Here is a 14,152-nt window from a genome sequence, read left to right on the forward strand (position 1 = left end):
TCTTCAAATCTCTTATTGGCTTAGGGGATAAGCTTATTAAGGGTGACCCGCAAAGCTGTAAGAGCTGAACGTTAGAATTCAATTTTACCACAGATTAAAAAACATGTCAGCTTGCCCCCAGTCCAGGGCTTCAGTCCAAACATTTACAAAGACAGCATAACCGGACTGGGAGATGTGCCATCAGTACTTTCAGCTGGATCACAGTATATGTGGCTACCGGCGGGCTGAAACAGGAGTTCAGTCCAGGTGAGACTGATGCTTCATACAATGCAGCCTCTGGCAGGCCTGAAGCTGGGCTTCTCATCGCGAGTAGGTGGACCGAGGATCTACCCCAGTGAGACCAGAGCCCTCCGGTTGACTGGCTGACCAGGTCGGAGCTTCTCAAAAGGAGCCTCTTCAAACAGAGACGCCGCTTGCAAGTCCCCGCGGCATTTCTTCTCACCGCTGGGACCGTGACCAGAGACCACGGCTCCTTCTGTCCACATTTCACTGAGAAATGGGGACAGCTGTGACGTGGTGGCAGGCTTTTCCATTCAATGTTTTTTTAATAAAAAGAGCTTGTCGTACCAGTCCTGTCTTCACATGGGCTTCAACCAAACGATACAATGTGGTGGTAGAAATGTGTGTAAAAAGATAATAACTCTTCATTCCACAGAATTACTTCTAAGAAACATTTCCACAGTTCCAGAAACCGTCAGAGCACCTTTACACCACAATCTTGTGATGAGGCGATACTATAGCACATCGCACATCCACAGCTTTTTCATAAAGGATATCGGTGTGCAAAGCACTTAGACTAAGATGAAACTAATCACACTGTTTTTTATTGCCATGTAACTGGAGCTCTTGCTATGCTTCTTTCAATGCTCGGGCAACAGGAATTTAAAATTTTAGGAATTTATATATACACTTTTTTGTTTGGTTAATATTGCGTTTGCTTGTAGGACCTTTTGACGTTCGTTATTGTCGATCCACTTACACACACTGTTTGTGAGAGTGGATGCATCTAGTCACTGGGTTTCTGGGTTTTCAGACACTGTGGGTGAGTGGGGAGCACAGTTGTCCTTCAATCAGAGGGTTGGCGGTTCGATGCCCTGCTAACCTGCATGTTGATGTGTCCTTGGGCAAGACACTTAACCCCAGCATTGCTCCTCTAGCTGTGACTACAGTGTGTGAATGTTAGTTACTGATGGGCAGGTGCCACTGTGTATGGTAGGTCATGTTATTAGTGTATGAATGGCTGAATGTATTCCAGGTGACTCCGCTGAGAGGCCCAGAGAGCATATGGGCCTCTCAGCGTGTCCCTCTGTTCACCAGAGCTAGTGTACAAAGCAGCACACATAACAGGGCACCACGCTAACATCAGTGAGCTGAACAGAACCCCCCCCCAACACCATCACTGGTGAAAACATGTATCCAGACACTCTGAGATGTAAGGATGTGACCCGTAGGCAGCGTCATTTAAATGCTGGGTTGCAATGTTTTTTTCAAAATCTGCCGGAAGGTTTCACTGGGGACACAAGAATTTTAAAAAAAGAGGAAAAATGTTCTTTCCTCCCAGTCTGCTGAACGTTTTTTGGACGTGCATCCGTCATTGTTACGTCTGCTGAATAATGACAAGTGGAAGTCAACCATGAGCTTGCATGGAAGCCGTGGTACCGCTGTCACAGGTATCCAAGTGAGTCATTTAGGATTGTCTGCTTCCAAACAACAACATTTAGTATTAAATGTCATCTCCCTGCAGTTACGGTTATAACATACCATTGTGGCTGTATCAACATCCATGTGTTTCATTTCAGCTACTTTTCTGACCTACAAACAGACACACGGTCCTGGGTTGACTACTCAAAGAGCTACAATACTGAAAAAGAAGCTTGTCATCGGATTCTAGAAATTTGGTTGAGTGAATTGTTATGGCACAGGTGACAAATAAACAAATACTTAGCACTGACAAAAAGCTCTGTGCAATATGAAAGGAAGAGAAGAGTCATTGAGCGGTTTATAATCCGCGACCTGCTACTGTACTCATCTATCTCTGCTGGAGACTCCTCTATCTGGGCTCTTTTTGTCTCTGAGGCAATATGTCACAAGCGCTTAGAAACATTTCTCTACTTTCCCCCCTGAGCTTACAATATCTCGTAGTTCAGCACATTGGGTCAGTGCCAGATATCAAAAACATTTCCTGCGAGCGTGGCTGGAAAAGGAACAATAACAAAAAAGTAGGAAAATTGCTTTACTCAACACTGAACAATCTCTCTCTTTCTGCCTTTCTCTACTTAAACTAATAAGTGATAACAAGAGCTCTCGCACCAGACTGTAGCACTTCTAAATGGAGAATTAAAACTGGAGACGGAGCTCTGACATTTAAAGTGTAACATTGTGGGAGGACAATGGCTTAAGATGTATTTATAGTGAAGCCAAAGAGAAGATAATAGTTTTGCTTTACAGCACTTGTTTCTTTCCAGAGAGGACAAAATGTGGCAGATGATCATCGTTTTAATTATGCATTGGTCATGTAGGGTCGAAAGTTTTTCAGCTGCTCTTACAACCAAACATAATGACACATAATCCTCAGTAGTATAACCATTAACACCATTTGTGATTATTACACAAATTAAGATTAAAAGCAGCCATTACGGAGAGACGTCTCCATGTGAATAAGCCAACACGACTTTGACACATTGAACCCATCACTATCGTTGTCTTCATGACACAGCCAGCTGTGATGTGTGTGGAGGAACAGCATGGCAACACATGCTGAGCACATCTTTGTGTGTGTGTGTGAGTGTGCAATGTAAGTGAGTGAGAGAGTGGGTGCGAATGTGATGGATGTGTTTGCGTCTGTGAACTTGCTTGTGCATGAACACATCTGCGATCCAGAGATCAAACTTTGGCTCCTTTCCGCCAACATTCCCAAACCCACTCAGGAACAAAACACACGACCGCAGCCAACCACACAGCCACTTGCCAAAGTATCCAGGTATCCAACACACAACCACGTGCACACAGCGACGCGTTTAAAGACAGATTGATAAGCAAGCTGCCTCACACACAAGCCTCTGTGCAGTCTGTTGTGTGCGCAGCCACCACAGGGGTTTACAACCAGCTTGAAAGTGGCAGGTAGCCCCCTCTGTCCATTAGCCGGCACAGCGACCTGACACACAGGCCGCAGTGGTGAGCCCCACAACACAGGGCTGCTGCTGCAAAGCCGCACCACATTCACAAGGCCACACTACCTGCTCGGTCATGTGACTAAAAGCCTATCCAAGCACCTGGGGACACCCACACACCTGACTAAAGAGTAGATGCTTAGGGAGGCCGCAAGAGACACAACTGCTAATTTATGCCTGTTGCATAAATGGAGGCATGAGGGACCCCAGCATGAATCATGCAGATTTTAATACTAATTTTGCTCCCACCAAAGAAAAATCTTTTTGAGTTACATCATATAAACTTTATATATCGAGGTAGATTATTTTGTTGTGAGTTCCTTAGAGATGTATTATGTAATAAAATGAAACTGCCTCCACTAGTCAATGCCTGGTAACGTGTGTCTTTGTTTTCCCTCACGTGGGCGTGTCCTGCATCAACCCACACGAGCATGTCCTTAAATATGCAGCTCAAGAAGACCAACTCTCTCAGAGAAATGGCAGAGCATAACCTCAGACTCTTTGCTTGCGCATGTGTGTGTAACAGTACGTTGTGCCGGGACAGATAGTCCTCGCTGGCAGAGAATCACCACTGCATCCGTGTAGCATAAATATTCATCAGTGACCTTGTCGCCTTGTTACAGAGAGAAATATGTTCAGGTATTCTGCACAATGATATACATACACTCACATATTTGTACGCTATATTCCACACCAGTAAAGCATTTTTGACTTCATTCATCCGTAACGACTTAAGTATTATACTCATGGGTGTGGTGTACGTGCATGTGTCACATAATTAGTAGTCTGGGCTGTTTTCTCGTTTCTTTTCGATATATATAAACAGCCTCTGCACGTGAGAAAGGCTAGACTGACACCCAAAAACCGCAGAAACAATGCAATCATTTACCCAGGACCATAATCGATCATTTTCACTCATGCAAAACGACCAGAGATAAAGTATCTTTGGTGGAGTATTGATGACATTTAGAACATCCGGGCCCCACTCTCAGAAGCGGCAAGCAGCAGCAACATGACCAGTGAAAAGTGTTCACATTTCTGCGCACACATTTCAGTGGGAAAAAAGGTACAAGCTCACCATTGTGTGTTTCTTGTTGAGATGTTTCTTCTTCCTCTTGCCCTGTGTGTGTGCCAGGCGGGGGTTGTTCTCCTGGTCCGAAGGCTGTTGCTGGTGGTGATTGTTCTTGCAGGGATTCATGCTCAGGCCGCCGGGGACCCTGGCCACCTTTTTCTTATGTGGGGGCCCTGCCTGGTTGTCTCTGCACTCTTGGGGCATCAGTGTCAGGTTCTTTTTTGGGAAGAGAAAGCATAGATTAGTACTGAAAAAAACATTTGGAATATTGTGCATTTTTAGAAAATGTGCTCATTAAAGTGCAGGGGGGGGAAAAAGCTGTAAAACCTTAATAATCTCTATTCTACAGCACAGCAGTGGAGTGAATGGGTTCCAAAGTGTAGGTTTAATGGGGAAGAAAGGCTTTAGATACAGTGTAGTATAAAACACAATTTTCAATAGAAATAACAGCAACAAAAAGCATTTCTTTGTTAGGACTTGTTTTTTGCTAATTGTTTTCATTTAATGTACACAGTAGAGAAGCTTATGGAAATATTTAGAGAAAGAGCAAAATGGCTGTTTGGTACAGTAAGGTGGTATTTGTCTTGTTACTTTATTGCTACTTTTGATTTTTTAGCTGAAACACTGTTCTTTTGTTGAACGTATCGATATCCACAGTACCCTGAGGATGAATTGTAAATGAATTTTCGTTTAGTGCCACCAGCTGGTCAGTGCTGTCTGTGAGTTGTGTTTTGGACATTCATGCTTTCCTGATTAACACTCTGAGTAAAACCAATGTACAGAAGCACAGCACAGTTTGCCCCTCAGCATTACTACATAAGCTACATCAGAAGACATTTCTTTTTATGATGAAGTGTATTCTGAAAACAGAGCTACTACTCCACACATTGACAGTGCTGATCAATAGAAGCACTCATCTGCTGCCCAGAGTCTGCGTAACATTTCATAGCTGTCTACAGTAAAACTGGTGGAACAAATCAGCTTTGTTATTTGAAAGGTTGACCTGTTTTGCACTATTGTGGACCATTTGGATGTTGCTGTCAATACCTCCAGGGAGAAATTTAAACTGGTGAAGCAGCCTTTAGAGTGTATCCTTGTGGTTGAAAGGGAAGGTGCACCAAGAGCTGCCAAAGCTGAGCTTATAACATGCTGGTGCTGTGCAATATTGTCATGCAAGGACCGGAGAGACCACATCTTGGTTTTTAATACCAACTGTGTTGGTCTGTGTGTTCCTCTGATTGCCTTAAGAAGACCCTATGAAGCGCAATGTTGATTGTGAATATGTCTGAATGAGCAGTGCTCCAGAACGCAGAAATACCGGTGGCCCAGCGACAAATGCGCTGTAAATGAGGACTATAGTTTGCAACAATGACCAAGAGGCCAAGAATTGTTATATGCGTATCATGTTAGGACTGCACAATACACCAGGATACGATTTCCGTATGAATTTCTTACGCACCCGTTGCTAAATGAAAACACGGAAAAAGAGCAATACAGGAGGAACAAAGAGACCAGAGATGCACCAACACAACTTGTGCCCAAGAGAGGAGATGTGTCTGTTTGGAGGATTTTTGATTTTGCAAAGTCCGACGTAAGTTAGAGATCAGAAAACGATTGAAATAAATTATCGAAAAGTATTTCGAGCCTCTGGTGGCAACACTAGCAGCCACAACAAGCTAATGAGCTAACATGCTAACAAGCTTGTGGTGCCAAAGATGAGACCAGACCACCCTTCCCCCGTTTCAGCATGTTTATCTTCTAATATATTCCTGCTCTGAAGTTGAGGACCTTTGACTAGGCTTGGCGCATGACTTGTAGGTGTCAATTCTGTCTCCTGTTTGCAAGCATTATACTGTTTTGATGATTTTGAGTGTCGAGTGAGAAGTTTTCTAACAGTTAATGACAATAGTGCAGTGTTCCCTTGGCGCGGGCCGACCCCTTATCTAATGGTAGGGAAATCACTGCATAAGACAGAGCTCTGAATGTCGCACAAAGAACCTTTAATGATTCTGTATTTAATTTCCAGTAGATGTAAACATAATCATTAATCAGTTCAAATCCAGCTATAGCATTGACTGTTGCAAACAATAGTGTACTCATAACAATAATCAAATTATATAACCAATACAATCACACTGATTGCTTTTGCTTCGCTGCCAATTGTGTATATTTACTTTTGGTTGGATTAAATATATGTTTTCCTTAAAATGTTGGACTATTACCTGATTGAATGCAGGACATTTACATGCGGAGCAGTAAAACTGTAATGATATATTTAGTACATATTTGTTGAACAGCACTCAAGCTGGACTCGGCATGAGTCAAAGATTTATCCCACATCCCACAGAGACTGCAGGGTGACTCAGCTTTGCTGCACATTGCACATGAGAAATAAAATCAAAGCAGTTTTCCACAAACTACTGGTGCATCAGTAAAAGCAGCAGTTCCTCGTTGGACCACCTCGAAGCCCCGTTGGCGTGCCTGTGCAGATATGCACTGCTGACAGGGGGATGAGTAAGAACCATTTCAGAAGACCTTAATTTACTCGGAGAAAAACAAACGCATACATCCACTTATCGTGTTTGCTTTGCCCACCCACACTCTTTCCGGGCAAATAATGCAACTTGACATGCATTGTCAGAGCAAGTGACAAAGTTATGATGTGGCTGAGAGAGGCTCCTTTGTGCCGGGGTTCCGCCTGTTTCTAAGCCTCCCAGCCAACTGATTGCCTGAAATAAATTATGAACAGAATGTTTAGCCTGCCCACCGAACAATAGCAAGACAAATTCACCATTACAGCGTTTGCAAAAAAACAAAAAACAAAACACAAAGAAAAGTAATTGCTCAATATGGCTTACTCTCCACAAGCTTTCATTCCTGTGATTGCCTGGAAATGTAGAGAGTGATTACCCTGTGGAGTAATACAGCTGTAATGCGTGTCTGTAGGTAGCCTGACAACAGGTTTCCATCTGGAAGTGTCTTTCACTTTATTTTATCGAATTTTATTGAGTGGCCTTTCTTTCATTGCTTACCTGCTAACCTTCATTTGAACAACTTATAATGCCCAGCATTTTCCCTTTTAAAGAGGAGAATATTGGCATTTAGCAGATACCACATGTTTTTAATCATTGTATAAAGTCTAGGTTTTTTAGTGAGAAATAATACAATTCTGTTGGGAAAAAAATCATAAAAATGAAATATTAATATCTTAAATCCAATAGCAATTTATGATTGTAATCTGGATTTGGAGTCTGTAATAAATGTAAACTACCACATGCCAGAAACTGTCAGCACAAAATAAGTATTTTGTGCAACGTGAGGGGCAAGTGTTTGCTGGAGCGATTGGATTGGTAATGCAGTGTTGATCAGAACAGCTGAACTACATGTGTACATGTCTTATGTAAAGCTTCAAAACCAGCTTAAAACAATGGCATGTATGGTATATGATCAACAGCCCCTTCTTCAAGCTTAGGCTTTTGCTGTGGGGGCAATATAAGGATGTACATTTTTGATGGCAGAATGCCTACTTCATATTTACATCATTTTAAATGATCAAACTAATGTTTAAGTTTTATGTTTGCATAAAAACACACTTCGGACATATATGCATATATACCATGGAGTTGTTGCAGACATTCACTTGATTGCTTGCATTTAAATTTCTTAATAACTACTATAACTTTCTTTAAAAAGAAAACATCACCTCTATCCTCCTCACAATGACATAATTCTGAACAAATTGTGACAAAGCAGAAAAAAACTATAATCGGTAATACACACTTTCTATTTCTAAAATTATTAAGAGAGAAAAGCGTTAGAAAAACTGTGCCAGGTTTTAATTCAACTCCCCTTACATTTGTTATTTTGGTCTCAACTGAACACCTGTAAAGTTTAGTAGTTGTGAAGAAATTGTGGTGATACAATCTGTCCAATGGACTAAAACCTGGTGAAGTATTCAGAACCTGTTACTCGTCTCATACACAAACTCAAGGTCTTTGGGTTTCGGTATAAAAGGTCTCATAATGATTTAAATGTGTTGATGAAGTTTTAACAAAGTAAAGAAAATTAAAAAGTCAACTTTAACAATAAAATATGATTAAAATGATAAGGATCTTTAACTGAAGGTCGGTGCTCCAATTCACCAAAAGGACACCAAAGTTAGGACGTCATAACACATGGAATAGAACAGCTAATTTAATGCTCTTTACTCCGAGTGGTCCATGGTTTGGCTCATATGCATGAGACTGAAAGAAAAAGGAGTTGCAAAGAATGAACAAGGTCCTACAAAGAGCACATGTGCTGCTGGAATGGATGAAACGGCACACGCTATAAAACAGATTTTCACAACAAAATAAGGTTTAGGGGAATGTATTTGCTTTAATGCATCAAAGCTGGCTGGATCGATCTGAAAGAACAATGCTTCAGTGCGAGCTTCTCCACCTGTGCAGCACAAACAGGAGGTAGTTCAAGCACTCACAGCCACACATAATCCTGTCACATTCCAGCATGAAACATGAAAGCACATGAAAACCTCACAGTCCTTGTCCAGCTCAAATAGGGTGACCACACAGACGTTGTATCCATTGTTTTCATACGTACAGTAGTTACAAAAATAATAGATGACAACTTCTCACCAGAGTGGGGCCTTATCTTCAGAGAGAACTAAAGCTCACTGTGAACTCACTTCTCCATGAAGTTTGAACTGGATATTTGTGGTAATTAATAAAAGATCTGGACAACCATTGTATTCAGCTCAGAAAGTCACATTCCCCTCAGGATGAATCATAATGACTTTCTAAATTTAATTCTCCATCTAATCTTTTCATCTAGTGCCATCTTTGTTTAATTTTTCTCAAACCTGACCACATCGCATCAAGCCCGATGCTTCGCCCGCTCTGTGTCCCATGCACTTCATTTTGTTTTATTCAGGATTTTTTTTTACATTCCGACTCAGACTAACTATTCTCACGAATAATATGTTCTTAGTTCTTTGAAAGAGTGTACCTTTATTACGATGCCATTATGTTATCAGTTTGTTCACCTTCTCTCTTATTATGGCGCTCTGACACAACAGCAGGGCCCGACAGAGTAGTTTCAAAAAATGCACTCAAATACCCACAAACAATTTCCTGGCACTAATGTTATGATACAAGAACTTCTTGTTCTTGAACTCTTTTTATCCGAGTCAGGAGGGGATTTCCTGCATATGCTGATCATATTCCTTCCTTTTGTCTGACTGTTAAACAAATACATATTATTATTAGACATGGTTGAGGGGAGCTGGGATTGATGGAAGATTTCAGCAGACTGATTCCATTTGCATCGTCCAGTCTTATCGGACTTCTAGAGAACAACTCAGTTTTGCAAATAACACAAAGCATACAGATCCTTTAGGGTTTAGTAAATACTGGTGACGTATTTGAGTGTGCATAGGTAGTTTGGCAACAGAAGTACAGCAGTACAATAGCATAACAACAAAAGATCTGAAACGCAACCCTAACAAATTGACCTTTGGAGGGAAGAAAAATGCCACATATATATATGGTTTATGAATGTTTGGTGGAGAAACCCTTAATGTTATACCAGAGGCACAATAGATGTGTATAACTATGTATACTGTGGTCAAGAACATCCAACACCACACTATGAATTCAGAGTTAAGGTTTTAAGTGTAATTGTTGGAAAGCATTAATGCATTCAACATTCACACTTTCAGCTATTAGGCCGTTCAAATATGAATATGTTCAGCTTCGTCATGAGAGGGGTGCTAGGACTTTCTAGCTCTTATAATTTAATTTATATTAATTAAAATCAAACTTTTTAACATGGTTTTCAAATGGAGTTTGTTTTCCTCTTAAACTTCAACTTTTTCAGCTTTGCCAATCTTTCAACTAAAATGATGACAAATGTCTAAACTATTTCATAAAAAAAAGCTTGTTGATATTTTTTTTATACTTTTTTCATAATGACTAAGTATGTTTCATTAGTTTTTTCTGAGTTTTACATGATTGTGTATTGCGTTTGGAGCCTGGGGAGACAAGAGTGAGAGCAGTGTCAGAAATCAGAAGAATTTTTTTACAGAAGCAAGTATTTGGATCAGTGTGGTGGTAGTCAACGCTTTTAACAACGTGCAGTGACATTGTTTTGTTTCTTTCAAGTGAACGTGTTAACTGGTGACTCTCAGCTAAAAGCAAGTTACCAACTTATGCACGCATATTAAGATATAGGCAGAAAGAGGATTTCTTGCTTGAAATGGCTCCAACGGGGCCACAATAATGTTTGTACACGAGACATGACCACAGGCACAACATCGGATCTCATTGTCACACCCTGCCCACACTGATCCAACAGATCAGTCTGTTTCCTGACACTGCATGTGCTGTCAGTATGTATCTTGACGACATTATGAGATATGAGCATATTGCATGAAACACAAGAGTCCACAAAATTTCCACTGATTAAAAAAAACATGAGGAGCACATTCAGCCGAGCTTTTTTTCATGTTAATCACTGAGCAAGTAGAGCAGATAGAGAGGCTTCTGATGGGCGCAGGATAATGTGTAGCTCCGCAGCCCAATTTGAGCACAGAGTTGTCTCTTAGTGAGAGCCTAGGAGGACTTAGACACAGGCATCAGCTAGCAATGCGTTTCTCATGTGTGGAAGAAAATGAATGATACAATTTGAGTTTAAAGGCAAGCACAAGCAGGACAGCAATAAATGAAAACATAGCAGGAGGAGAATAATGATCCCAGGACGAGGGGCCTTGTTGTCTAAATCAATTACACCCGATTACAGACAGATTAAGGCAAATGAACCATTTAAATAAACTTGCACACAGATTGCCTTTAGTGACTGAACTGGGTCTGAGCCTTTTCTGGATTCAGATTCAGATTCACTACTAATACTAAAGGCACTTTAGTCACTTCCTGGGCCAATTTGTTTAGCTGCCTCCAACTGAGGCCCAACTTTTTCCTAAAATCATCTCGTGGCTTGACATAATGAGGGTTCTATAATAATTTGTGTGTGTACACAGTGCCAGTCAAAAGTTGACCCATTTTCTCATTCAATTAAATGAGAAATTTAACTTCAGTGGTACTGCATATGTAGCAGTGAAAAGTGTGTATATACTGTATGTAGTGCAGTGGTTCTCAACTGGTCTGGCTCCGGGACCCACCATCACCCAACATTCTCAACATCTCAAATGTATTCAAAATCAAGTTCATAAGCTGAATTTTATATTCATGATGTTTAATTATCCTAAAAACCCAATGTCTCCCCCATATCAGAATGGTTTCACCCAACCTGGCACACGCTGCTGCTTAAAACATGGACGGACGAGCCGGCAAAAAAACGACACTCCGCTGCATTTAATTATTTTTAAATTATTTATTTCAAAATAAAATCACAGGATTTTTTTTGTGATTTTTTTTTTTATTCTAATTTTTAAAAACGTGTCCCACCAGTTGAGAATCACTGATGTAGTGTGTATAAAAATAATTTAAGCCGGATGATTCCTTTCACAAGAATGATCCCGGTATCTTCCACACAACTTCAAAATATAACACGGGTGTCACATGAGTACTCAGCCCGAAGCCGGATATCACATCTGTGCATCACTACTTGATACAAGAGAAATATTCCACATCACTAAATGTGCCTAAAGCTACATAGCGCATCAACCACAGGGGAATCCTCCTCGCCTGCTCACAGAAGTTATTTTTGCTTGGTGGGTGAGCAGCCACCTTGGAGCAAAGACATTTAAAAATATATATCCATTGAAACTGAAACTCTCAGTGATATGTTGAGCTGCAATAAATATAAACATTTCATACATTTTCCCGGTCCCAGAGGCACAAAAACATGCATCATTTTGAGTGGAATGACTTGGAACCAAAGCTCAGCCGGCCACCTCGAGTGATTTACATTCCCTGTTCTCAAGCCCACGTTCATCCGCTGGGAACATTTAAAAGCAATTCTCTGAGCAGCAAGTGCCATGTCTGATTCATCACCGACAACAACATATGTACGTGTATAATAAACCCCACATGACAAGTCTTTCTGGCTACAAAGCATTGCATCCAATAGACAGTCGGACTTGTTCAGGGAACAGAACCCGTGCCGGGCTTGTGACCAGGTATAGGCACTGGCACGCCAAACACAAAGATACAGCTCTACTAAGGCTGCTCGTTTTTTAAATGACTAGAAACTGACAACTGGCGACATGGTGACACAACGTCTTAAGAGCTAAAAGAAGGAAGAGGAAGCACCGCGAGCAGGAAACCGGTTGCTTCCTGGCCAAGCGAGGGCAGCACGTCATGAAGGCTGTAGTGCTGCTGCACAGAGCGGCGCCGTGCATTGTTCTCTCTTGGGTTGAGTCGAACTGTGTGGTCATCACGTATCATAAGTACACGTTTCATATTATGGACCAGGATTTAAATATAAAATGTACATTTATTTTGATGGATACTGATCAAGAGGAAAGGATGTCGTTTCCACTGCACATCCCCTTCACTCTAATCCTCACTCTCATCTTTTGTCATCTGACTCTCCCGTTGGAGAGGAGATGATATATGCTAATACACTCATCTGACATCTTCAATTATTACTCTTTGCTCAAAGCAGTAGAGGCACCTGAGAGAGAGTGTTTTTGGCCTGGATTCACCTGGTTTCGTATAGCGCTTTTATTGCTACAAGAGAGTTCTGGTGAGACGAGTTTCTAGACATTGCCTCAATGCAAAAAACACCTGAAAGGAGAAATGAGCACGACCAAATGGCTGCTCATCACATCCGCTCAGATTGCAGCACTCATAATGTGAAAGCAATTCCAATGCACCGCCTGCTTGAATTGAAAGGTGAGGTGCACTCCATGCAATAAAGATGTCATCAAAAGACAGTAGAACCATACTGATAAAAGCTTTTTATTTCAGACACAATCACATTAAGATGTTTAATTAAATATTAATATACAGAAAGCATTAGCTTCCTTAGGTGGGGGGAAAACAAACTGTCAGATATTTACCAAGCTTATATGTTGTCCACTGTTTGTTTTGTGTGATTTCTGTGTGCAGTGGAGCCAGAACAACAAGCACAGAAGGGAAAGCAGCCCTCTCCTGGGACTTGGGGAAAGGGAAACAGAAAACGTGGATTTTGCTCAAGCTGTGGCTCTGTAGCAACAGCTCTCACTTCGTTATTTCTCTTTTTGCTCCGCCACCTCTATGATTTGCAGCAGAAAATTGACTGGGGAGGCAGTGAATAGAGCGATGCCGTCTTGAAATTGCCTCCCTCCTCACTGGCAAAACCAGACAGCTCTCAGGCAGTGGTTTTCAGGTGGGGAAGCTTAGAGCTGGTTGCTTTAATTTGCCCCTTCTTTCTTTCTATACTACACCGTTGTTTGGTTAATGGCATCTGAATAAAAGTGGCCCCGACCATGGGCTCTCCAGCTAATCAAGGGTTGTTAAATTTGCCCAGCAGGCTGACACAATAAGCTCCGGAGTAGACTAATAAAAGTCACATCTTCACGACCACCAAGCAGGGGCTGATTTACTCTCTCTATATTACTACTTATTTAGCTACAGCTTAAAACTATAAAAAGGTGTTTTTTAAAAACATTCAACAAAAAGAAAATAGTTAAAGTCCCGTGGCTTTGCATTCCCTGCCATCATTCCCCCGCTCCTCACACCAATGGCGTGATGTTTTTTTGGTATGCCGTGGCTTCAGACAGAAGAGTGCAGGTTGCTTAGCAACTGGGTATGGATAGAAGATCGTTAAATTGCACTGATCCTCACTCAGTTGTTCGGTATGTGTCCGACAACTTGTTGCTCCAAACAGAAGCAAATTACAATATTCCCTCATATTAACTCCGATGCCTCAACGGTGCCACGCAGCACTGATACAGAAGTGATGCAGCCCG

The 14,152-nt window shown here is 41.4% G+C and overlaps 1 protein-coding gene across 4 annotated transcripts in view; it reads right to left on the reverse strand.

Annotated features, from left to right (window-relative positions):
• Nucleotides 1-14,152, reverse strand: part of auts2a (activator of transcription and developmental regulator AUTS2 a) — a 245,975-nt gene that overhangs the window by 183,735 nt on the left and 48,088 nt on the right. For all 4 annotated transcript variants that reach the window (XM_062558016.1, XM_037466775.2, XM_037466772.2 and 1 more), the window contains exon 3: nucleotides 4,249-4,458. In XM_062558016.1, the coding sequence (XP_062414000.1) occupies nucleotides 4,249-4,458 (210 nt within the window). The remainder of the gene's footprint in view (nucleotides 1-4,248; nucleotides 4,459-14,152) is intronic.

This window comes from Pungitius pungitius, chromosome 16, assembly GCF_949316345.1.
Source record: "Pungitius pungitius chromosome 16, fPunPun2.1, whole genome shotgun sequence".
Taxonomy (NCBI): domain Eukaryota; kingdom Metazoa; phylum Chordata; class Actinopteri; order Perciformes; family Gasterosteidae; genus Pungitius; species Pungitius pungitius.